The 27,214-nt window shown below is 38.7% G+C and overlaps 1 protein-coding gene and 1 long non-coding RNA gene across 3 annotated transcripts; one reads left to right on the top strand and one right to left on the bottom strand.

Annotated features, from left to right (window-relative positions):
• Positions 1-4,435: 4,435 nt before the first annotated feature.
• Positions 4,436-5,762, bottom strand: LOC119238537 (60S ribosomal protein L3-like). Its single transcript, XM_037502356.2, has one exon. The coding sequence runs from the start codon at positions 5,719-5,721 to the stop codon at positions 4,510-4,512; it is 1,212 nt and encodes a 403-aa protein (XP_037358253.1). The 5' UTR covers positions 5,722-5,762; the 3' UTR covers positions 4,436-4,509.
• Positions 5,763-12,487: 6,725 nt separating this feature from the next.
• On the top strand, positions 12,488-21,628 carry LOC119238492 (uncharacterized). 2 transcript variants are annotated; one of them, XR_008550612.1, is made up of 4 exons: positions 12,488-12,561; positions 15,797-15,868; positions 19,174-19,248; positions 21,463-21,628. It is a non-coding gene; the product is annotated as an uncharacterized LOC119238492 (long non-coding RNA). The 2 variants fall into 2 exon arrangements; XR_005123596.2 differs by having other exon boundaries at positions 15,770-15,868.
• The last annotated feature ends 5,586 nt before the right edge of the window (positions 21,629-27,214 follow it).

The following is a 27,214-nucleotide window of genomic DNA, read 5'->3' as shown; positions in this document are numbered from 1 at the left end:
ACACTAATTCAAATCCTAAAATATCCTGATGATCCCCATTCTTTCTAAGCTCTTTGCTCTTACAGCATATATGTCTAATTCTTAACTTTTTTTTTTTAGTGACTAGTGTCTAAATTTTACCTGATTTTCAGGATACATCATGTCCCCACATTCTGATTTCTATAGATTATTACAGTACTTCCTAAAGTTAAATTGACCATGTTTTTTTCTACATGATTATGTTTTCTTGTCTTTTCTTCCTTCCTGATCCACACTGCCTATTAGCTATATGGCAGCAAAAACTTGGCACATAGTAGACATTCGATAAATATGTGTTGGATGAGTGGACAGAACACACAAGTGAATGAGTGATGTGTTGTAGACATGATTGCCTTGAATTCCCACAAAACTTTATCTGTGTTTGCCTTTTGAAGCCCAGCTCTGGATTCTCACACTTTAGTGCTTTATCATTTCACCAGTCATTATGTTCAGGAGCAATCAAGAGCCATAACTAAAATCAATGGCATAAACAGTTCTTTCTATCCCTAAAAATCATAAAGGTAACTTTGCTTGACTATGATTGCCTTCTACCTATATCATGTCAACATTGCTGCTTAGACAAAACTCTGTGACTTAAAAAAAATTATAAACCTTTGACATTGAAAAGAAACTTCAGCATTAGTCCATTAGCACACCTTCTCAAAACTCATTTTCTTCTACACCTAGATGAAAGTAAATTAAAGAATGTGGATTAAAACTGATAGTATGTAAACCCTGCTGTTTCTCATTTGCTGTGTTAATCAAGGCTGCAGGAAGAACTTTCTGCCTCCATTAGTCTATGTTTTCATTTTCTTTTTCTATCTTGTTCTCTCTGTCCTTGTATTCTAATGTCACCCATCTGAGCCTTTGATGTCTTTCCAGGATAAAAATTGATCTTATTCAAACAAGCTATTCAAAACATTTGTTAATTATAAAACAATAACAAAGAATCATTGTAAAGGCATACACAGTAAGCTGTTTTATTTTTATTAACTTTTTTCCTGAATAAAAAACCACATGTTCCTTTTAGCAAATTTGGAGACTACAGACAAGGAAACACACCAGACAGGCTGATGGAGGGTCACGTTAGTGTTGCTGATAATGAACTCTTCAGCAATGCCTTAGTGATCAATTTCCTAATGCATTAGATATGAGCTGATGCTATAATGCCCATAGGAGAGAGAACCGCAACTTGCCTTTAAATCCTGTAGAAGATACCTCTACTCTCACAAATCTCCTTAATTTACTTATGTTTTAACTAGATTTTAAAAATTCCCCATTCCACTTTCTTTCTTAAACTCCCCTTTCCTATAGTTTTTGACTCATTGAGAAATTTGCATTTTATAAAATGTTCCTTATCATAAAAACTGATATGAGAAATGCTACAATGACTTAACCTATCTATTTGGAGAATTTTTTTTTCAGCAAAGGCAGGGCTGCCATGAGATCTTTTTGCTGACAGTGATTTAGTAATTATTATTCAGGAGGTGACCATAGCATATTTTTTTCCAGAAAGGCTCTTATTGGTGCGTTAATTTATGTAGCCATTTAAAAATATTGATTATTGCCTAGTGGCACTGAAGATATGGATGCTGAAATCAGATTGAATTATGGATTAGTTAGTTGGAAATTTATGCTGTGGATGCCTAGCTGTTTAATTAAATAGAAGTCACATATACTTAAGTAAGACACTCAGTTTTGCCCATGAAAATAATAATAAAAAGCAAAGATGTATGCTTTATGAAGAGGAAATATGTTATGAAACGTATTTTACAATAAGCCTGAAGCTACTGGTCAGTCTCAGCATAGAAACAACCCATGTCTTCAGTGCATCCAGCTGAGATATTGTTTACGTTCCACTTTTCCATCTCTGCTGGGAATCATCTTAGCACTTCCTGATGTACCTGAATAATGAGGTTGTTGCACCTGTGAAATAATCATCACGCAACCCAGCACCACCCATGGGATGCTCAGCACAGCAGATGCTCCAACTCGTCCTCTACTTGTGCGCTCTCGTCCTTAGACCTTCTCTCTCTTCTCTTCAGTGCAAACATGTTATTTATTTATGTATTTATTTTAAAATAGATTTATTTATTTATGCATACAAGAACTGGGGTACAGGCCAGAGGTGTGGGGGATGAGAGGATTCACCAGAGACAGAGTGGGGAGCAGAACAGGCAGACTGACTGAAATACACTGCAGAGAGGAGCAGTGGGCAAGTCAGGAGAGGTCTGCTGCCATGTGGGTATCTCCCTTGACGGGGATCGAACTCGTGCTGTAGTGGCTGCGATTTGCTTCATAGGTTGCATCTTAACCCCTTGCACCACCAGGGAGATCCTCAAACATGATATTTAATCAAATGAAGACTAACTCTGCAAACAGCATAAAATTCATCTGCACCTTCTTCAAACCAACCTTGAATACAAATTTCCCATCTCCAAATTTCTGTTTGAAATAGGGCCAGGGGATATGATGGCCATTTTCATGGGCACCAAAGCTGCTCAAGGAAGGGAGGGAAATAAAAACAAACTGACAGACACTGGCATGTGTCAAAATCTTATTATTTGGAAAGAGAATCAACAAATAATGAAATCATCTTTCTTTCTCACCCTGAGAAATGACAATTTAGCTTACCACAGTGTAACATAAAAATTTTCCTTAGTGGGCCTCCCCAGTGGTGCAGCAGGTTGAGCGCAATGCGGGTTGAGCACAGCTGTCTGCAGCCTCTGCAGTGCAAGTTCGATTCCAGGCCCGCCAGAGAGATTCCCACATGTAGTGGCAGAGCCCTCCTGTCTTGCCCACTGCTCCCCTCAGCAGTGTTCTGCCTGTTCTACTCCCCGCTCTGTCTCTGGTGAATTCTCTCACCCTCCCGTGCCTCTGGCCTGTACACCAGCTCTTGTGCAAATCAATCAATCAATCTTAAAAAAAATTTTCCCTTAGTTCCATGAAAAACTTTCCACATATAAAATTTATGTGTATATTATGAGTTTTTGGATGCCAGGATGTGCAAAACTTCATTGTAAACTTCACTGTCACATGTACACATAGAAAATAATGATGCTTCATGTTCACAGTGAGGAATTTAGTGTTTACAATAATTTGCAATAAATATGTACAGTCATGTCAGGTTATGGTGAATATTAACCCATTCTCAATTTCTGGGGATCAATTTGTAATAATATGTTAATGGTTTATGTGATAGCTCCAGTGTTAAGTAGCTGGATTATCTCCCTTAGTTTAAATTACATTTCTTATGTTGCCTAAAAACCATGGTTTTGGTTGCAAGTCAGTTTCTGCCCATTATATTCATTGTAGATTTGGAAGGTGGACTCCAGGGGGTAGCCACCTTCTGCTACCACTAGTCCAGTGGTTCTCCAATTGGGGTCCCTGTCACAGCAGCAGCAGCAACACATGGGAACATGATAGAAAGGCAAATTCTGACCCCGCTCCCAACCTACTTAATCAAGAATCATTGAGATGAGGTCAGCAATTTGTTTTCCATAAAGTTTTGGGTCATGCTAAAGTTTGAAAACCACTGCTAGGTTATTGACAGCTGACTAAATGAGAGAGGACACTTTGGGCTTCCTTGCTCAATGGCCCATTCCCCACCTTCCTGGGCATTGAGAGACAGGGACAAGAGAGACATTGCCTTGTTCTCACTTCCTACTTGAGAAGTTGGTCTCTTGGTCTCCGCTCGCCAGCTTTTCCGCATGTAAGAGACCTCATTTGGCATCCTGGGTTCAGCAAAGTCTAGAGGCAGACTCCAAGTCAGGAACTGTCCTGGTGAACCACCCCTATTGCTTTGGAAATCATTTGCAGACCAGCCTAGCTCTTTGCTCATCTGCCCTTCCTGTAACTTCATGAGCATCTGCTTACATTCAATGATTTCTGCTACAATATCTACAGTGGACTCTGTTTCCTACGTGAACCATGATTAGGACATTCACTGAGGCAGTTTCAAAACATGCCCTTTCCCCCTAATTCTCTGAACATTTTCTATTGAGATGTGGAATCTGTACCCTTGCCTGAAATTTGGCCCTATGATTGCTTATTCAATAGCATACAGGAAAAGTGATACAATGCTCAGGTTTTAGGAAACCAGCAGCTTCCACTCTTTGTAACTTGGGATTCTAGAACTTGTAGCTGAGACACTAGCCTGTGAAGAAGTCAGACAACAACCAACATTATCTTAACCAACCATACAAAAGAACCATCTTGGATGTGAATTCTCTAGTCTCAGCCAAGCTGCCCCAGCTAATGGCTAACAGAACAGAGATGGACTTTCCTTGCTGATAAGGGTCCACATTGCAGACTCATGAACTGAAAAAAGATTTGACTGTTAAGTTTATAGCAAATATCTTGCCAGTTTAAACAGACTGATATTTCTTTATTTGCCTTTCTATTATCCTTTATTCCAGTTGTATTTTTTTTTTTTTCACTAGAAAGTAACTTTTATTAAGATCCCACCAGCTGCGCTGACGGCTGGTGACATTAAGCTCCTTCTTCCTTTGCAATTCGGTCTTTCATAAGTGGTCCCATGAAGGCCTTCTTCTCCTCCACAGTCTGGAAGCGGCCATGGCCGAACTTGGAGGTGGTGTCAATGAACTTGAGGTCAATCTTCTCCATGGCCCGCCGTTTGGTCTGCACCAGCAGAGACTTGCGAAGGGTGAGCACTCGCTTCTTGGTCCCCACCACGCAGCCTTTCAGCATAACGAAGTCATTGGTCACTTCACCGTAATGCACAAAGCCTCCCAGAGGATTGATGCTCTTGTCAGACAGGTCGTAGTCGGTGGAGGCGTTGTTCTTGATCAGTTTGCCATCCTTGATGAGGTAGCCCTGGCCTATCTTGTAGATCTTCTTGTTGATCTCTGTGCGGTGATGGTAGCCCTTCTGCCCAGCCCGGGCCACAGAGAAGGCCACTCGCGCAGGATGCCAGGCCCCGATACACGCAACCTTGCACAGACCTCGGTGAGTCTTGCGGGGCAGTTTCTTGGTGTGCCAGCGGCTGGTGATCCCTTTGTAGCCTTTGCCCTTGGTCACCCCAATGACATCAATCATCTCATCCTGCCCAAACACTTGGTTCACAGGGACCTGCTGCTCCAACTGCTCGCGGGCCCAGTCCAGCTTCTCGGCCACCGTGCCTCCGTTCACCTGGATCTCCATGAGGTGGGCCTTCTTCTGGCGCAGAGGCAGCAGGCGCATCTGGGTGTGGGCAATGACGCGGATGACCTGGCAGTACTTCTTCATGCTGCTGAAGTCCTTCTCCAGCTGCCTCTTGCCGTCTTCATCCTGCCACTTCTTGCAGTATTTGGTGAAAGCCTTCTTCTTAGATTTATGCCAGTTCTTGTAGAAACGCCTTTTGCACTCATCACTGATATGCTCAGCAAAGATAGTCTTAAAGGTGCGGAGGCCTCGAGGGGTTTCCACATAACCCACGATGCCCACCACCACCATGGGCGGTGTCTCCACAATGGTCACAGCTTCCACCACTTCCTTCTTGTTCACCTTGGATCCCGGCCTATCCACCTCGCGGACAATGTGGGTCATGCCAGCCTTGTAGCCCAAGAAGGCTGTGAGGTGGACGGGCTTGGTGGAATCATCCTTGGGGAAACTCTTCACCTTCCCTCGGTGCCGGCTGCTGCGCTTCCGAGGCAAGAAGCCCAAGGACCCATGTCTGGGAGCGGAGAACTTCCTGTGAGACATAGCTCCGTCCCAAGCCGCCAGTAGAGCTATTCCAGTTGTATTTTTAATGGACATTACACTTACATAAGCTGAAACAAATTTAGTGAAAATATTGGTGCCTCTTATTTGGATAGACATCAGAAAATCTTGCTGTAGTTTTAAGTCTCTAGGGTTTGTCATGGTCTGCTTTGGCAACAATAGATTTCTGGAACAGTTCTAAGGCAGACTATTTTAGAGTAAGAACAAAGATGTTAAATTTAGTTCTGAATGTTGTTATAATTTGGATTCCCCAAAAGTAAGGAGATACTAGCCCATTGATGAGGTGGTTGGGTGAGACAATAAGAACAAGATCAGAGAAGATTTTGAAGACAGGAGGTCTTTACATAGCTTTCCCATCACATCACAGAGCTAGTTTTAATATTTTCCCTATTTAAGTCAGGTTATGTAAACATATGTTTTCTGCCATGGAGGCAGCTATGTAAGAGAAGGAAGTGCAATTTTTTCCTTTCAGTTTCTGTGTGACTGTCTATCACAAAGCTCTGGAATTAGGGATCATAAAAGGTAAATCAAATAAAGTCAGTTTCTTAGGCAGCAAGATGACACTGCCATAGCCTGAGTCACATGACAGCAGGAAACCCCACAGTGTCACATCTTCTGCTCGTTGGGCCTAATGTCCTTACATTCTTCATAACTATCTCACACTTTCAAGAAGTCATGCTGACGAAACAGAAAGGTAGGAAGATTAGGTAACTCTTATAATATCCACATATTTAATAAGTGAATGAAATGATCAGACAGGTGGCCCCAAGCAATATTCAATCTTACAGACTACAGTGAAGTAGAGACTTGCATTCTCCCATCCAAGTACTAACCAGGTCCAACCCTGCTTAGCTTCTGAGATCAGGTGAGACCAGGTGTGTTCAGGATGGTATGGTCATAGACGAAACTTGCATTCTTAGGGAAATTGTAGAAATTCTTTGTGTGGTCAGGCAAATTTAACCATTCAAGGTTATAGTAATTAAAGCAAATTATTTATATTTATAAAGTATTACTTTAAATTGTTCATACATATTTCATTTGATCTGTACAAAAACTTTATGAAATGGATAGGCCAGAAATTGGGCTTCATCTTTTAAAAGTATACAGTTTAGAATAATTAAACTCAGAATGTATTAGTCATTTGTCCAAATCAATGTTTGATCTGAATCATCTCTTTTGATTATGAACATGGAGCACATTTGCAGGGTAATTTCTAATTTCCCACCATGAAGGCATAACAAATAGGTCATTTTAGTACTTTTATTAACAATTCATTGCCCTACATTTTAATTTTTTTCCTTCAAATTTTGTGTTTAGTGTTGTTATCTATAGAATTATTCACTGAAAGGCAAATATTAAATACAATGGTAATTTCAAACTATTCATCTCTTAAATTATAAAACAACACAGAGCTACAGAGCTTTAAAACTTGGAAAAGATCTTCAAGAAGATCTTTTAAACCTTCCTTCTTACAAATAAAGAAACTAAGGTTCTGAGAAGTGAAGTGACTTTTCAAAGGTCATGACTAATTTAAACATAAGGGGATTAAGACACATTAGGAACTTTCTGACTGTCCCTCTCAACCTCATCCACCCTCAGGACAGTCAAGACACACGCTGTCTTCTTAGCCGTTGTGTACAATAGAGCCTGTCACAGTGTGAGGTCTTTAATGTTTATTGAATAAATAAACAGTATCAGAATGGACTATCTTTGTTTCTCTGATAAGCCACTTGAAGGCAGGGATTATGCTTTATTTACTCTGCCTTTCCTACAATGTCTTGGATGGATTTTAAGCTCAAATCAAACACCCCCAAAGACTGGTTGAATGTGGTTTGGAAACAAGGATGACAGCATCAGATGTGTGGTGTACAATAGTAAGTCATTTTCTCTCTTCCTTCCCTCCAGAAATTTGCATTTTAATGTACGCTTTCTCCACAAGCACTTTCGGTTGTCACAAAATAAGTAACAACTAGTGTTTGCATGTCTTCTTTTAAAGTGCTTTCCCACATGTCTTTTTATTTGATTCTATCCCAAACACGTGAAGGTTTGTATGTGAAGCAAGCACGTTTTAGAGAGGTTACTGAATTTGCTGTAACTTACACAGGAATACCTATAAGGCAGGGAATTTGAAACGAGGCTTCATGTTTCAGAAATCATGCTTTTTTTCAGGTCTCGTCTTGTATGTAGGGACCACCTAGAAATCATCCAGTTAGGACATCAGTTGAAGAAACAAGAGGTCATGCTCGAAAAAGAGTTTTGCAAAACATTCTGTAACCTTAGGCAACCTTTGATGTTCCTAATTTGTTCATGGAAAAATCCCACTAAAAACGATCCCAGAAGGAAGAAAAAAAGATTTGAAATAAATAGATACTTCCCCCCTTTTTATGTAGTAAACACCACAGTTTCTTTCTAAGCACTCCAATGGAATATGGGAAATCTTAAGCCCGCTTAAGTGTCCTGACATTTCAAACTATCTTATTATTGAATACAGATATTCAATTCCGTTTGAAACAGGAGATACTATTTTATGTAGGTATTAGATGCCAGCCAGATACTTTTTTAAAAAACAAAATAAAAATGTTCAGTACTAGATCACAGTTTGTATTGCAGGAATATTGCTTTCACTTCTTCCAGAGAATAAATAGGTGTGCATCTGTGTTCCATCTACTCTGCCGTTATCACTTTATTTGCAGTATATAATAAAACCCAAGAAGACATCTCTTTTGTTCACAGTGTGACTGCAAAAGAGAGAATGTATCTGTTGGCCAGCCTGGTATTCCAATGGAGAAGGGCTGTCATTAAAATCTTGCATACTATCAAGTGGGGAAGCAGACTTATATTGCAATTACTTTCCTATTAGCTGCTGCCCATTGCTCCTGACAGGTATAAATTAGATCTCGCTAGGTTGCCTACAGATTAATGAGTTCCAAAATTGGCATTCAATTGTTTGGGAGTGAAAGGCAGAAAAGGGAGGTAGATGCAAAATCTTTATACACCTGTGATTAGAAGATATTTTCTTTCATTTCATATTTTCCTTCCTTTCTTGGTATCGCTTGGGTGATATCTAACACTTCTATCCGAGGATTCCTTTCTGCACAGCAGAAACTTGCAGCTGAGGCGAGGCCAGAATTAATAATTTGCGTGAGCAAACACACAGCTGCTGTTTGTGGAGAGAGATTCTATTAACGAACAGTGAATTCTCATAATTAGCCGAGCGGTTTCTGCAGCTGCCCGCCTGACCCCCAGACTACACAAATTGTGGGTGGTGTTCGGCCTCGAAATCAATCTTACCTAATTACTATAAGCATGTTCCCCTAGTCCTAATGACTGCAAAAAATTAGACATTTCTTCCTCATTCACATGCTCTTCTTATTAGATTTTCCTTTGTACCTAAATTTATATTTGTCTATTAGCATTTCTAAGAGTGTACAGGTGTAGTTACAAATCAGAGGCACAGAAGTGTAATTCCCGTTCTGCACGCAAGTACCTCAAATGTCTGCCCAGGAAGCAGGAACCAGAGCTGTACTCCCTGAAAGCATCATTTCCCAGACGGCATAGCACACTGCGGGCTGCTAATCGTGCACAGCCCTGCTTCTCTTCTACCCGTGGGCCCCTTTCACTCATCTGCCGTTCCTCCTCTGGTCCCTCATCCCACTCCCTGAAACTCTATTCAATTAGAAGAGAAGAGGTTGTTCATGGCACGGTAAAGCCCAGCCTCAGGGGAGTCAGGTTTCTATTTGTCATTCTGTCACTCTGAAGTCAAACCAATGGATTAGACATTGATTTGCCTGACAAGGGTGTGGTTAAGGGTCCCCCTCTTAAATTTGCCCACCCACATTGCAGCAATTTATGGCATGCCTAGTACCGTTTGCTCAGTTAGCTCACTATGTTTTTTTTGTGGAAGAAACTTTGATCAAAGTCTCCTTTCTGCCTTTATGTATTGCTGGCTGTTAGTCCACAGTATTGGGCACTGAAGTTGTGGTTGTTGTTACAATGGGGTGTGCCCACAGCCAAGATACATTTCAGCTAGTGTGAGCATCACTGAAATGATATCCTCTCTTTAGTCATGTATCAGGTCATTAAATCTTGATTTGTTTTTCACTTCCTTTCTCTCCTTCTTCTATCCCTTCCTTTTTTCCCTCCCTCTGTCTTTTCTTCTTCCTTAAGTGCCTATTATTTGCTAAACACTGTGGTAAGTACCATCTATACATTAATGGAACAAAGTCAATACGGTCCCTCACCTCATGGTGCTTATACATAGGATGGAGAGACAGACAATAAATAAGTGAATAAATACATACATAGATAGATAATTACCAGTTACAGTGTTATTTGAAGAGCATGATCTCTGGAATCAGACTTTGAACTTCCTGAGTTTAAATCCTGGCTCTGAAAATGCTTGATGTTTCACTCTGGATAAGTTATTAAATCATTCCATGCCTCAATGTTTTCATTTTTATTATAGGAATAATAAAAATATGTATACTCATATGGTTAAAGTAAAAATTAAATATACTGTTGCTTGCAAAAAACTTAGGACATGGTCTGGAATATAGAAAGAATACATGTTAGCTACTATTATAATCATGAAGGAACAAAATCATCTATAGTCAACAATAGGGGGAGTTGCTTTAAACTGGATAGGAAGAGAAGCTCTTTTGTTGGAGCAAACGTTAAGCAGAAGCTTGAAGATTGTGGGGTGACTGACTGTGAAGAGAGTTACACACTTTTCATAGGCGTTGAAGTCACTTATGCAAAGGCCCTGAGGTCAGTCATGCTTAAGTATGGCAAAGGAACCTTGATAGGGAGGTCAGAAGAGTTAAAAGATGAAATGTTCCAAAAGGGAAGCATGAGGAGTACTTTTGAATATCCTTTTGATAAATTAATGACACAGTTCTATGATTATTATAAATTCTATTAGAATCTACAATCTGAAGAAGAGAGACAACAGAATCCTCTAAAATGACACCCTGAGAAAGTTAGATGTGATCTCTTACCATTTGCAGCAACATGCGGAGCTGGAAGGGATTACACCAACCCAAATAATTAAGAAGGAAAACGATAAATATCGGATGGTTTCACTTACATGCGGAATATAGAGAAACTGAACAAAAGTGAAGAAAAAGACAAAACTAAAAAGCTGACCAGAGATCTGAGGCATACAATGAGAGAGGGAGGGAGGGAGATCAAAACAAAGGAGGGCACAGCACAAGGGACTATGGTGATGGTTCATGGGTGCTATGGTGGCTGGAGAACTGTGGGGACTAGACCTGAGGGGAGAAATCAAATGTTATAGAAACCAATTACTGTACAAAAATGAAAATGATGTAAGAAAAAAAAAGACACATGAAAAAAGAAAATTAGATGTGATGTAATGAAGCAGGTTATCAAGTTATTTTTTTCTTTTCTATCAAATCCTTTTTTATTAATGGTGTCTGCATGAAAAGAAAGCTTGTGTGGTGAACCTATGGAAGTTAAGAATTAAAAATGCTATCAGAACCTAAAGGGATCTTGCAAATCAGATCTAGTGAACTTTGGGGTGAACTTAGTGACATCCCCACTCTAGTGAACTTAGGACATCCCCACTCAATTCACAGGCTAGCATTTGTATTTGAGCCTGAATCTGTAGAGCAAGCTAGGCATAGTAGGCTCAAATTCACATAGAAGGATTAACTTCACATATCTTAGTGAAGGAAAAAGAATTTCATATTTCTCATGGAAGGGCAAGAAATGAAGGAGCGCTGGCTTCTAATAATTCACTTTGGAAACAGTCAGGGGTTAACAAACGCTGTTGCATAATTTCTCTGCAAGGGAGAGATTATGGCACTGTCACTACTTAATGCATCCCCCTCTGGTCTCAGTGGTTTGGGTGTTTCCTATGGCCCTGTGAACAGAATAGATTGTATTTTGAAACTGATTGAAACCATTCACCCAAGGTAATTAATTTTGCATTAAGTCTATAGGCAGTATTATGTAACATTATGAAGTATAGAAACTTTCCAAAATCATCAGTTCATATTTGGTCATAAGCCAAGATCATCTCTTTAAAACAGAATTTACTTTTCTCTAAATAGTGGTAGATCAGAGAAATTAACCTGAGTCCTTCTCTGTTGGAGATACTCTAAGACCCCAGTTTCTTCGCTATCTGGCTTTACCAAGAGGGCTGGGCATGAATGAGAGTGAATGATGACCAAGGGTATGATTGGATCCTGGGATTTATGTTCACAGAGGATAAGCTAAGCCACTGAATGGTTGTTATGGCAGGTTGTTGTATCTGGAATTAATGGCGAGGATCTGCGTTTCCATGGATAATTATTAAAGTGTGTTTCCTGTACTTGCATTAGAACCATTTGAAATGCACATAGTTAAAAATACAGATTTAGGGCCTCCCTAGTGCCTCAAGGGATAAGCACAGCACTGTGAAGCTGTCCGCAGCCACTGTAGCACTAGTTCGATCCCCTGGCCGGCCAGGGAGCTACCCACATGGCGCAGCAGACCTCTCCTGACTTGCCCACTGCTCCCCTCAGCAGTGTATTTCAGTCTGCCTGTTCTGTTCCCCACTCTGTCTCTGGTGAATCCTCTCACCTCTGGCCTGTACCCCAGTTCATGTATGCATGGGTAAATAAATCTTTTAAAAAATACAGATTTATAGACCCACCACTCACTACCTAACCATAACCAGAGGGAGTGGGGGAGAAGGGTGGCTGTGGAATTCTCAGTGATCTCACAATAATTTGAAGATTCTGACTTAAGGTGAAGAAGATTGGACTCATATGGCTCATTCCAGAAAAATGAAGGAGAATCAAATTCAAGCGCTACTTGGTATGTTACAGAAAGTTTGCATTTTCATTTTAAGGAAATATTTCAGTATGTAATTTTTCAATTTCAAAATTTACACTCACTTAAACTCACCTTGTGAGTCTTATTGTAATCACATAGAAACCACTGTTTTGGATAAAAGTCATCTAGAACACTGACACCAAATGCTGGTGTGGATATGGAGCAACAGGAACTCAGTCATTGATGATAGAAATGCAAAATGATTCTGACCCTTTGGAAGACAGTTTGTTTCTTCCAAAACTGAACTCTTTCCAGATCATCCAGCTGTCACAGTCCTTGGCATTTGCCCAAAGGATTTTTTTAAAAGATTTATTTATTTTTATACAAGAGCTGGGGTACAGGCCAGAGGCGCAGGAGGGTGAGAGGACTTACCAGAGACAGAGCAGGGAGCAGAACAGGCAGACGACCAAAATACACTGCTGAGGGGAACAGCGGGCTAGACAGGAGAGGTCTGCCATGCCATGTGAGTATCTCCCTTGCCGGCCGGGAATCGAACCTGTGCTGCAGAGGCTGTGGACAGCCTCACAGCGCTGCGCTCAACCCGCTGTGCCACCGGAGAGGCCCTGACCAAAGGTTTTCATAACTTATATCTACACAAAAGCTGTACATGGATTTTTAAAAATTATTATTATTATTATTATTTAAGATTTATTTATTCATGCATACAATAACCGGGATACAGGACAGATGTGTGGGAGGGTGAGAGGATTCACCAGAGACAGAACAGGCAGACTGACTGAAATGCACTAATGAGGGGAGCAGCAGGAGAGACAGGAGAGGTCTGCCGCACCATGTGGGTTTCTCCTTGGCCTGCTGGAAATTGAACCTGTGCTGCAGAGACTGTGGACAGCTTCACAGTGCTTGCACTCAACTGCCTGCGCCACCAGTAGAGGCCAGATTTTTTTTAATTATTAAAAAATTATTTTCAGTCATATACACATATATGTAACTTTGGGGGGACATTTTCACATGTCCACATGTCCATTTGCTTCACTCACCCGTCACCAGTCACCAGAACACCAGAGCTGATGCTCCATCCCTTCCTCCCCTTTAGCCTCCTCCCCACACCCCCTTCCCTTTGGCAAACAGTATAGTCTTTCACAGAGTCTAAGAATTATTTTTGTGCTTCAGTTTGTTCTTTTTGATTATTTATATTCCACAAATAACTAAAACATCCTGTGTCTGTTTTTCACTTTTTGACTTACTTCACTTAGCAAAATCACCTCACGATTCCAGCAATTTGTCCCCAAAGGCAACTTTTTTTTTAAAGTTAGGTATCATTCCAATGATATATTCCACAATTTCTTTATACAGTTGTCTGTCATTGCATACTGAGGCTGGTTCAATGATTTGGCTCTTGTGGACAATGCTGCTGCTATGACCGCAGGAGCCTACGTGAGGAGCTTTGTTCCTAACTATGAAAACTTGTAAGCAATTGTGATGTCCTTTTGTGATTTAGTAGGTGAATGGACAAATAAACTGTGACACATCCCAAAAATGGAATATCATTCAATCCTAAAACAAAATGAGTTCTGAAACCATAAAAGACGTAGAGAAACTTTAAATACATATTACTACATGAAAGAAACTAATTTGAAATTCTACCTATTGTATGACATTCTGGAAAAGGCAAAACTTTGGATTTAGTAAAAAAAAAAAATCAGTGGTTTCCAGGTGGTTGGTGTAGGAGGGATGAATAGGCAGAGCACAGAGTATCTTTAGGGCTAGTAAAAATATTTTGTATGATGGATATACGTCACCATATATCTGTCCAAACCCATAGACTGTACAACACCAAGAGTGAACTCTAAAGTAAATGATGAATTATAGGTGATGATGATGGGTTCATCAATTGTAGCAAATGTACCACCATGCTAGGGGATGCCGACAATGGGGGAGGCTATGCAAGTGGGGGCAGGGATATCCTAGAACTCTCTGTACCTTCTGTTCAATACTCTTGGGGACCCAAAACCACTTACAAAAAATAAGAATAAAAAGATCTAAAATAATCATTAAGCTGCTCAGAAACAGTTACTGGTTTTTTGCTACTTGACACACTATATCAGATACTGACTGATACTGGCCCCCCGATGCAATGATCCTCAGCCATTATCGGTAAAATTGAAATCGAGTGTTTCATCTGTGATTCCTCCACATCTGAGTTAGAAACTCTGTATTTCATTGCTTCATCTATTTTTTAACTTGGTGAAGAACTATGTGAATGGGGATGTTTTCCCACAAACTATATTCTTGGTCAAATCATCCTTCCAGCCCTATGCCTGAGTCTTTGTTATTTATTTAATTAATTTTTAATTGCACTAATATTTGGGGTTTTTTAAAAAGATTTATTTATTTATTTATGCATACAAGAACTGGGGTACAGGCCAGAGGTGTGTAGGTGAGAGGATTCACCAGAAACAGAGCAGGGACCAGAAAAGGCAGATCGACTGAAAAACACTGCTGAAGGTAGCAGTGTGCGAGTCAGGAGAGGTCTTCTGTGCCATGTGTATAGCTCCCTGGCCGGGGATCGAACTTGTACTGCAGTGGCTGCCGATAACTTCATAAGTTGTGTCTTAACCCCTTGTGCCACCAGGGAGGCCCAATTGCACAAGTATTTGAATACCCCCATCACATATTGCCACTTAGTGTACCCACCGACAAATCACACACATAGTCCAACATTATAGATTATGGTGCTTCCTTCTCTCTTTGTTCTTACTGCTCCCCCTCTACTTCCCACTCAGGATATTTCAGTTCTACAGCAGTTTTTAAGAATTATTTTTTAAGCTATCTTTTTCTGGCCATTTTTTAGTAACTTTATATTCACATGTTAGTGACACATACAGTATTGCTCTTTCTCCTTCTGACTTATTTCACTTAGCATTATCCCTTCCAGCACCATCCATCTCACTGCAAATAGCACGAGTTTATTTTTTCTAACCACTGAGTACTATTCCATTGTGTATATATACACCACAGTTTCTTGATCCACTCATCTGTTGTTGGGCATGTAGTTTGTTTCCATAATTGGGCTACAGTAAATAGTACTGCAATAAATACAGGAGTGCAGGTTTGTTTTTGAATTAGTGTTTGTGAATGTTTTTGGTAGATGCCTAGGAGTGGAATTACTGGGTTGAATGGCAGGTCAATTTTTAATATTTTGAGATGCCTCCATATTGCTTTCCATAAGATCTGGACCAGATTCTCTTCCCACCAGGAGCAGATTTCATTCCACCACATCTTTGCCAGCACTTGTTCCTGATTTTTTCAATGTCAGCCATCTTCACAGGTATGAGATGGTATCTCATTGTGGTTTTTAAAGCAGTTAGAAGAATATTGAGAGATAGCCAAAAAAAAGATGATGAAGATTGGAACTAAGACTGTATGTGTGAAGTTGAAGAGATGGGCATGGATTCTAGATTGGTTTACAAGTAAAATCCACCAATCCAGATCAGTTATTGGATGTGAACTTACAGTATCATAAAATTTTAAAAGGACTCAAATTTAAGGCTTGGTTTGGGAGTAACTTGGTGAATAGGTTGACACCATTCACTGGAAAACAGAAAAAGAACAGCACACTGGGAATGTGGTGGGGCAGGGAAGATAACAATTTAAGGTGCCCTTGAAATCACCATGTAGAGATGTGCATTTTGATATCTGGAGGTTTCAGAACAAAATGCAGGTTAAAATTAGCAAGGTAGGGGACACTAGCAAATGGGTGAAAATGGAAGCAACAAGAGACTAAGTAACATGTAAATTAAGAGCTATGCAAAGAGAAGAGGATCAAAGACAGAAGCTTGAGAATTAACTTCGTTTATCAGATGGGTGGAGAAGGAAATACAAAGAAGCTAATGTTAGAGATATAAAAAGACCAACAAATTTCATGGTAAACAAGAACTTTCAAAAATGAGAATGTGGTCTCTCATTACAAATGCTTTCAACAGGGGCCTCTCTGGTGACGCAAGGGCCTATACCCCAGTTGTTGTATGCATAAATAAATAAATCTTCAAAAAAAATGCTTTGAACATATAACATAAGATGTTGACTAACAGGAGTCCACCTATATATTTTTTTTTTTTTAAAAGAGAGGTCATTGGTAATCTTAACTGAGGAGGACACTATTGACAGCCTTCACGGCACTGAGAATCAATGCCAGGTGCCTGATACATGACATGTCATGTGACATGTTATAAGTGCCCTACACAGGCATATTTCTCTTAGACATTGTAGATCTTTGAAATTTTTTTGAAGCAATTTACTTTAATTATTATACTTGGAGAGCCATTTTATTTCAGTAATTATCATATCAATATGATTTTAATAACCGGATATTTTAGACCCTAGTCTTTGGAAAAAAGATCATGTTTTTTTTTTTTTAAGATTTATTTTATTTATTTATACAAGCACTGGGTACAGTCAGAAGCGCGGGAGGGTGAGAGAATTCACCAGAGCCAGAGCGGGGAGCAGAGCAGGCAGAAGGACCAAAGTATACTGCTGAGGGGAGCAGCAGGCGGCAGGAGAGGTCTGTGCGCCATGTGGGACCCTCCTCTGGTGGCCGGGGAGCAGCTGGGGATCAAACCAGCGCTGCAGAGGCCGCGGGCAGCTTCGCAACCCAACGCTCATCCACTGTGCCACCAGGGAAGCCCAAGATCATGTATTTTTTTTTAACACACATCACCTTTACTGACAGGGAAGGTGATTTTTTTTTAAGTTTTCTTGTGTGATTTTATTAAATTGTTATAGAAATGTTTTTGCAAAATTGTGTAACCAGAATTTTTAATTGGGAAGTACAGGAATCTAAACTATGTGGTCAGCGACTGCTGATGTCACTGACAGTCATTTTCAGTTACTCTTTGAACAATCAGCATTTAAGATGACTTCATGGAAATCAAATAAAGGATAACAGCTTTCTCTTCATGAATTTTATGTTTTGAATGCCAGTTATTGGTGCTTCTTTCTAGCTTCAAACTTACAGAGAGAATAATATTAAAGCTTATGGATTTCCTTTCAAAATGAAAAAATTTTAACCATGGCACTAAGACATAAATGAACCATTATTTCAGATATAACAAAAGACCCAAAATAACAAGTTATAGAAAGGTGGTAAATACAAGATTTGTGATTAAAGAGAACTATAAATATTATTTTGTCTCATAGTATCACTCACTATTAATGAAAAGGTCTTGACAGGTCATTAATTTTCCCCCTGAAGTGTGCTTCAAAAATTGCAAATAGGAAACTCAATTTTAAATTTGTATTTATTGGGTTTTACAGCTTTATTATAATGTGTATGTGTGTGTGTGTGTGTGTGTACAGGCATCATTGCTCACAAATAACCAGCTCTAGCTATTCTGGTAAGCCTCCTTTTAAAAAATTTTATTGAGGTAACGTTGGTTTATGGTACTGTATGTGATTTACAGGTAGTATCACACCTCTTCAGATGTCACCACAGCACCACCGCCAAGGTACCCAGAGTCCTTCATGATAACCTGTTGGGACCTTCCCCATTTTGCTTTCCGTGTTTTCCCTCCCCCTCTGAATCTTAATTCTATAGGCAGATTTCTAGGTTTTGTTATTGGTTTGGTTTAGTGGTTACCTTCTTTTGTTTCTCATCACTAGTATTCGACTTCTCACTCTTTAGATCAAGGTGACTGGAAGTTGTCAGAGAGAAAATTCTTAAGTCTGGCTGTGACATTACAAATAATTGTGAAGTTTTGAAAAAATAATGATCCCCACCCTAGAAATTCTGACATATTTTATTTAGAGTAGGGCTAGCGCATTGGAATTTTTAAAAAGTTCTTTAAGGCCTCCCCGGTGGCGCAGCGGTTGAGCGCTGGGTTGCGAAGCTGCCCGCAGCCTCTGCAGCGCCGGTTCGATCCCTGGCCTCCAGGAGAGGGTCCCACATGGCACGCAGACCTCTCCTACCTCCCACTGCTCCCCTCAACAGTGTTCTTCGGTCCTTCTGCCTGCTCTGCTCCCCGCTCTGGCTCTGGTGAATTCTCTCACCCTCCCGCGCTTCTGACTGTACCCAGTGCTTGTATAAATATATAAATAAATCTTAAAAAAAAAAGTTCTTTAAAAAAAAGTTCTTTAGATGATCCTAATATGTGATGGGGTTGTGAACCTTGGAGCTAGAGGTGTCTTGCAACTATTCCTTAGAGGAAACATTATTCCAAAGTGACAGATAAAAATAGAAGGAGGGTTACTGTGAAAATTTTAGTTTTTTATAAATGCAGCAACATAGTTACTTCAGAATTCAGAATTGTGTAATTCCTTTTCATTTGTGGTTTTAAAAATTCTCTCAACTCCAAGATACATAGTAGTGAAAGGTAGACTACCTAGATGAAATTTGCTCAAACTTGAAAAATTATCAATGCCAACTTGTCAAAGATCTTCACCTGTTTTCATTCAATATTAACGTGTGTGTGTGTGCCCGCACATGTGTGTATGTGTTATATTCATAGAGATTATTATGGTATACATTTTCTTTGCATTGTTTGTGCAAGATTATTTTGGTAAGTGAATTTAATACCAATAGGTCTGCGTTAAGCTATTTTTTCTTAGAAGGAAAATTCTGTTTTTTTTTTTTAACAGATAGTACGATGACAAAGGGCAGAATGAGAAAGAATGAATGTCCATTGGAGATTGTCGTTCCTGTTTGAAAAAAAGGTTGGGAAACCACTATTGTTTCTTGTTGTTATCTTTCTCACCTAAGTAGGAAGAGATTTGGTCATGATTCTTTTTTTCCAGAGTTTTCTCACACAGAGGAATGGGCCTCCTCTACTTCTGAGCTGGGACAGATGGCTTCTTCAGGCATATCAGCCAGTGATTCCTTGGGAAGCAGTGGGAGGAAAGTGTCAACGTGTCCCTACCTCTCACATTTGAGGCTAAGTTCCACATGTTTGAGGAACTTTTAGGAGTGCCAGTGAGAGGACATATCATTCACAGTAAAAGCAAAAGTCCACCAATTAAACTAAGAGCAATTTGTTGGACTAGTTGTAGATGTTTGCTTTGCAGATTTGTACATGAGACAGACATTTGTGCATGAAAATTAGTTCTCTGTGATGTTTCATGGCAAAAAAAGAACATACTTTCCCCGACCATGAGAAGATGGATGCTAGCTTTTATGTGTAAAAGCTTTAGGCTTCAGGGAAGTCTCGAATTTCACAAGATCTGTGAAATTCTTTTCCCCTCCACACACTCTAGTCATGAGAAGTAACTCATAGAGGCCTGATCTGATAGCCTTTCTTTCAGTGAGGATGTTAAAACCAATGGTATTTGATGATGGTACATATTGCCTTGGGCAGGATATTTTAATCTTGTGGACAGACCAATATTTATCATTCACTTCCTTCTATTTCAATTTCAGGAAAAAAAGAGGCAAAGTAAGGCAGGGAATGTCCCCTACATTTATTCCAAACTCTAGAACTGCTGACTTCCTTTGTTTTAATTTGTATAACCAAAAAAAAAAAAAAAAAAAGACAAAGTCAAACTTCCTCCAAACAAGTTATAGCTCCATCTCATTTGTGGGCACCTTTGATGAGCAATAGAATTTTTATCCTTTGTATCTGTCACTATAAAGTATAGTGACAATGACCTTTCACCTTTAAGATGGCATGCCCTCCACTGATGATTTTTTCAACAAAGGTTATGTTGATTTTCTTAACTCCTGCTTCAATGAAGCTAGATATAATTTAAGATATTTTTAGATTTTATAAAATGTATCCATAGCATGACTAAGTCTGGATTTAAAAAGAAAGTCACATAAATAAAAATGGCTCTGAGCATTCTGAGCTATTATCCATGTCATAATTCCCCCTTGGATGACTGAAATGGGTTTGAATGAGTTAGCACCCACTCAAATCCTTGGTACATGGAGCATGAATCTCTGAGACCCACGTGTGTGTTTACACATGAAAAAAACAAAATACTATTTCAGAGGGAAAAATTACAACCATCAAAAAGCTTTTAGACATCAAATAGATCTTAAAAATCAACAATTTGATGAGTTAACTCAAAATGAATCAAAAACATATGGATTAAATTTCTCTTACTAAACACATGGGTTTGAAAGGAAAAGAGAACTTGGAAAATGTGTTTTGAGTTTCCTAAAACCCAAAATGTTTGAAAAATAATTTGAAGCAATCGGTGGAATCAAATGTGCTCGACTTCTCCCAATCTTGAGTACACCCACTTACGGAGTTTACAGTGATAAAGTGTCATTTTTTATTTTTATTTTTTTTACATGTCATTTTTTAAATGAATAACAAATACTAAGGGAATTTAGTTCCTCTGGGATTTTCCCACAACATATGAACAATGAGGTTGGCAACTGTCCAGCAAGTTCTCTTTTATAATTTACTAGGAATTATTTTGAAATGTTTCTAGAATATAACTCATATTTTCTCTTTTGAACACACTTTACTTTCAGTCTGCAATTAGCAAAAAAGGAAGAATTAAGTTTTGCCAATGGCTTATACGCAGCTTACTGTTCTGGGGACAGATAAGCAACATTTTAGAGGATCCTGTGCTTAGAGTGTTCACATAAATGCTCAAGGTGGTGTGTGTGTGTGAGAGTGTGTGTGTGTGTGTGCATGTGTGTGTGTGTGTGTGTATGTGTGTAATCTATGTATGTATCTATATGCACAAATATATAAGCACACATATATGCTAGAAAGGCTGTATTTCACATTAAACATGAAGTTTTGGAATTATAATCATATTGTTGATGTTAGTTTGAGAATTCTTTGTCTTCTGAACTGTTATTAAGATAACTGCATAAGATTATCGAAATTGTATTTGGTGTTTGCTCACAGTTGTTATCTGAATTCTTGTCTGTATTGAACTAAGACAGAGATTGATTTTCTTTTTGTCTTCTTACAGCAACACTACCAAAGTCATTGACCCACTGAATGCTTCACACTGTTTGCCTTTATAATAATCATAAATGCTATTGAAGGCTTTGTGATAGCCCAAGGGAAATTTTGTATTCAGATTATGTGTCTTCTTAAAAAATAAAAAAAAGGAATTGTCTTTACCCAAAACAAAGACAAATGTGGCCATACTTTTCAAAACCTTCCCTTCACTTGTATCAACCTAGGCACTAGCATGCACTGGAAAGTACAGTGAGGGGCATGTCAGGCAGTGGTTAAGAGCATGTGCTTCTGGGGCCCCCTCCAGTCTTCAAATGCTGGTTCACTTCTAGCTATGTGGTCTTGAGAGAGATCCTAACTTTTCCCCAAGCTTTGTTTTTCATTTGTAAAATGGGGGTAATAATAATATTGATCTCATGGGAATTGTTCTGAGTATCAAATGAGAGAATGCATGAAAAGTGCTTAGAATAGTGCTTAGTAGGTATGAGATCAATAGTTTAGCTTTTAAAATTATTAATAACAATAAAATGCCAGATTGCAGGAATTAGATGAGCTAATATACATGAGAAAAGTGATTTAAGTTCTAAATTCTTTATAAAAAATAATATTACATATTTCCTTAGAATTAACCAGAAGCATGGTTTCATGCTTACAGGCAAAGACTGAAAATAAAAAAGAACAAATAAGAGAGATTTCTGGTGTTATTGAACCAGTTCACGCATCCCTTCTAGACCACTTAATACAAGACACTTATCTGTAGAAAGGGTAATAGAATTCTGGTGTAAATTTTAATAATTGCAGCAGTGATTACCTTTAGATCCTGTGAGTTCATTATTGGCTGAACAATTCCAGAGGCTCTCGTTAAATGGTCCATGGAATGAATCAAGCATGGAATTAACCTATCTTTAGTTCCCTAAAGCTTATGTCCCATGAAGGAGCACTCATATTGCTTTGTGCCTACACATTCTATACCCTTGATCCTTTTGGAAAAAAAAATTATTTAAAGGGGTTAAACCCAGAATTCTAGGTGAATTGACCCTTAAGTGATTAAAAGTGAAAAGGACAAAATTCCAGCAGCAGAAATTATTTTAAATGACTACCATCTTTCTCTTGCAGCTACTTTAACTGCAAATCATTATTGGCTATGCCCTGTGGTTTGGATGCCAATTGCAAGGCTACTGCCCTGTCCCAGTCTGGGAATTCTCTGCAGGGGATTCTTCAGGAAAAGAGACATTTTGTGCAGTAGAAAGATAAGTACTGGGTTAATAACCACTAAATATATCTTTTTCCAAAGCTCCAGTGAAATTCAAAGAGCATTTTAGTTGCTTAAAGTGGTGTTCTTCTAATGGGGACATTAATTTGGGTTCACTGAATTTTCCTTTGCCATATAAATTTTTTTTAACAATGGAAGAAGAGGGCATTACTACTTTCAAAATGTTGTTTTGGAAGTCTCTTCATAAAAATTTCTCATATAGACTTGCCATTTACATGTTCTGGAATATTTTCTTTCTTAATCCTTCTTTGGGGATCTAAAAGATTTACTGAATCTGAGGGTTTGCAGATTATCTTGTCCAACATCTCTTTCCATGCATGAATCTTTCAACAAATCAAATCATTTTATAACTTGCACTTCCAATATTAGGGAATACATTATGTCTCAAGGCAATCTATATAATCTTCACATAGTTAAACTTCTTAGAAAGCTCTTTAGTTGTTCAGGTGAAATTTATTCCTTTATAACACTCACCAACTAGACTCAGTTAGGCAATATAATTGGTATCATATAGTTCAGATCTAATTCCTATGCCACATCTCCATACCTGTCTCACCTTCTTCTAATTCACATACTGAGAACTTACTATAATGGGCAGTCATTGCTCATTTGAGGTCATTTCAGTTTCTTTACCATCTCGTTCACTCTTAGGATGCACGAGAAACAGATATGCCTATCATATCTAAAGGTAGTGCTCTAATGATATTCCATAAGTAATGTGACTGATGCATTATATGAGCCTGATGATTATCAATTTTGAGTTAGTTTCAATATGAGACAGTAAGGGATAAGTTAACATTAATCTTTATGGGTCAGTCTTTATAAAGTTGACTCATAATAAGCTTGAACTCTCTCCATCACAAAGCAGAGAACACACCTGATACCACCAATTTCCATCGCACACATATATTTTAGCACTGACCTTCCTCACATACACAGTATACAACGGCTGGGTGAATTTACTGATCCCAAATCTTCATCGAGAAACTTCTTCTTTTGTAATTTATCTAATTTGCATTTTCCCAACTTTATATTTTTACATCATTTTCCTTAAAGAATCATCAAATCAAGGGTGTGTGGTTATTGCCATGAAATCATCTTGTTAGATTTAGGTCACTATTGTACTTTCATATTTTGGGGATTTTTTATTTTGTTTTGTCATTTATTTACAATACATCCCAGATTTTTCAAATATCAGTTTGGTCTGCTTGTTATCAATTAGTAGCCAAGGTTGTACATAGCCAACATTTAGCAATACTAAGGAATTGGCTAGATTTCCAGATTTTGGGTCAGCCACCCATTTGATGGCTTCAAAAAGAACACGTTTCTTCAGACAGTAAGTCCAAGTTCTGAATTCACAATCCTAAGACTTCTATTTCCAGGAGATGTCAACACATGGCTTTTTCAGTATTTTTATAAGTCCTTTAAGGGCTTTTATAGAAGTTAAACCGATTTTAAACAAATATACTTGCAATAACATGGATAACCTACCAGTAAACTAAATCACCTCTTTTCCCCACCTGAAAGACTTGACCAGATATATTTATCTTATTTGCCATGGGCATTTTTCCCATAAGCTTGAAGTAGGTAAAAACAGGACAACAAATTAGTTCAGTTTAAAGGACCTCATGCATAATTTCATATCAGATTGATTTTTATGGAGGGTAAGAATGGACCACATAGCCACATAATTTATCTCCTTTGAGAAACAGGATCAAATAAACAGTAATGGAATTAAAAAAAAAAACTTAAAAAGCTTCAGAGAATTGATTAAGATTCCCCCATACCTGGTGGTAGAGCTATTGAACACAAAAAGACTCATACACCTCTAATCACTAATCTTCTTCAGGCATTGATTTATTGGGTCCTTTCAACCAGCTGTTTAGAGGTTACAGAAAATGCACCAGGCTTTGTTGGTGACCCCAAGTGCTTTAATTCCTATGCATGCATATTTTAACATTATTACAGAAAGGTTTCATTTGCAATTTACAGGCTGAGTAGCAATGAGTCCGTTTCAAAGAGGTCAGTGCTTTCACCATTTCTCCTAGTGATGGAATTATAGTTTAAACAGCTGGAGCACTGTCCCAGGAGGGACACTGGGGTATGGCTCCTTAACGGCAGAATAAATCCATCAGACATATTTCATGTGTCTGATAACATTAATAGATACCAGGGCTGTTTAAATATTTAATGAACTCACTCAGAGGCTGTTTACCAAGGGTGGGGGGGAGAACTATCAGAAAGGATGATCACATTCTTTTGATCTACAATGACAACAACAAAACTGAAATCTCAGCCAATGATTTTTCTTGCTGCAAACTCTATCAGGGGAACCCGTTTGCTACATGACATGTCTCATTTCCACAGTGTGCACAAGAGTGTTTTCAGTTTTGCAGTTCAAAAGTTAATCATTTCCATGTGGCTCACTACTTAATAGAGATGCCAGAAGTCATAGAATAGCTTTCAGTTGGAATGGAGAAAACAGGAGAGGAAAGAGGATCAGAGATGCATAGAGCAAGCCAATGGTGTGCAGAGCACAGAGCAGCTGGTCCTGGTTGTGTTAATGAGAGGGTGCCTGCTAGGAAAGAGGGAGCAGGGAGAATGGAGGTGTGGCTCCTAGCTACCTTTGGGAGGATTACTTGCTACAGAGTTTTTGTCTCTGGGTATGAATCATAGTTGTTAAAAAAAAAAATCATGGTCTGATATTTGGCAAACGTTTATTTTAGTATGAAAGCAATTTTGTTTTGGTTTACAAAATTTCACTAAAAGCGGTTTGGCTAGGCAGAAGAAAAATGGTTTTATTCTGTGGTTTCAGATGCCTGTTTGGTCATGCAAAAATGAAACAATAGCTAAGTTTCAAATGGTGGGAAATTGCTGGCAGTAGGTCCTTGCTGTCTGTTGGCACCAATAAATACTCATGTTGGCAAATGGTCTACTGCGCATTTTCCAGAGCAGTTTTTCCTCAATTATGTTGACTATAACCCTAATCCAGTACTCTTGATGGAATTAAGGCTATGCAGAGATCTCCCATGCGCCATTTTGGTCTGTTCTCCCACCTGAAAAATTCAGCCCAGATTAGAATAATTTAAGGATGCCTTCTAAATCTGGCTGAAAATTTCTGGCAATTTGACAAGTTAACTCTAACCTCTAATGTAGATAGCAAAAAAGGTAGTGGCAGTTTTCTTTGGGGACTGAGAGAGTAGCTTGGCTTAATTAAAACTTGATACATTTTTGAACATCTCAAATGAATGCCATTAGCATTATTTATACTCTGTTTTCTCTCAATTCTATTTGGCTATAGGTTTATAATTTGTTATAAGAGCATAAGAAAGCAGATGGTGGATTTCCTGAGTGCATGGTGCTGTTCTACTTTTTGAAGGGCTGTCATTCTCAGAAATGAAAGACTTACACTAGACCATACCTTTCCAAACAAATCATTTTCGAGTATATAAATAGCATAATTAATCACAATGGATATATAAAATGTTTAATCAGTAGCAGATGGACTGAAACAAAGAAATCTTATGTATAAAACTATTTGAAAGGTTCAGTGTTGCATGCTTTTAATATATTTGTGAAAACAGATTTGGGGGACCATATTTTATTTAAACTTTATTGTTAGGCTCTTGTTCTATATTTTTGCTTTTATTATTTTTATTTATTTATTTATTTATTTTTAAAAAGATTAAGGAGCCCATCTAGCTGCTGTTTTGGGAAAGCAACTGAGATACTACCTGGCATAAGAGAAAGCTGGCTAAAATCCCATTTATAAGGGAACAGTTTAAATTCTCCCTTTTATAGTAACTGATAGTAGGATTTTTCATGTCCTTGAATAGAAGTAACCTGGGTGAAACACTATGTGGGAAAAAATGTAGTTCGTGTACAAAAGGCACAGATCTTTGATGTTGATTATCATTTTAAATCTTTTTTAAGTGAGTCTGCTTTGAAAAGAGAAATTCTGACAGTAAAGGAGCAGGGACCTCCTTTTGGAAATCGGGTCTGGTTTGGACTAAATTCTGCAGCAATAAAAGCTGAAACTAATTTCCAGATGGAATAAATTGGTTCCAGGGTTTCTGAAATTTTGGCCAGCATGTTGCACAGCTGAAGTTGATCCTTGTTTAGAACTGTTACCAAAGGGGATGGGAAGGGAGGGAGGGAAACGCTCTTTGGGATACAATTCCCAAGAGATCACAGGGTTGGGCATTTGGTGTGGGCCTGCTTGCTTTAACTATCATTTTTCTTTGTGTTTCTAAGGGCGGTGGTTTCAGAGACCAAGTCTCTGAAATTTATGTGGACTCTACCTCTTTCTCCACAGTTTGTCAGGATTTGACAGACACAGTCTGTCAAGGTAATTCTTCTAGCTATGGAAAGTTGAACACACACACACACACACACACACACACACACACACACACTATCCTCCTCCCCCCCCCCCACTGGATTTGGTCACATTCTGAATCTACTGAAATGAGACAATGAAATATGGGGG

Source organism: Talpa occidentalis, unplaced genomic scaffold (assembly GCF_014898055.3).
Source record: "Talpa occidentalis isolate TD23 unplaced genomic scaffold, MPIMG_talOcc4v2.1, whole genome shotgun sequence".
Taxonomy (NCBI): Eukaryota; Metazoa; Chordata; class Mammalia; order Eulipotyphla; family Talpidae; genus Talpa; species Talpa occidentalis.
Note: the sequence above shows the minus strand (reverse complement) of the source record. Positions and strands in the feature narration are given on the sequence as shown.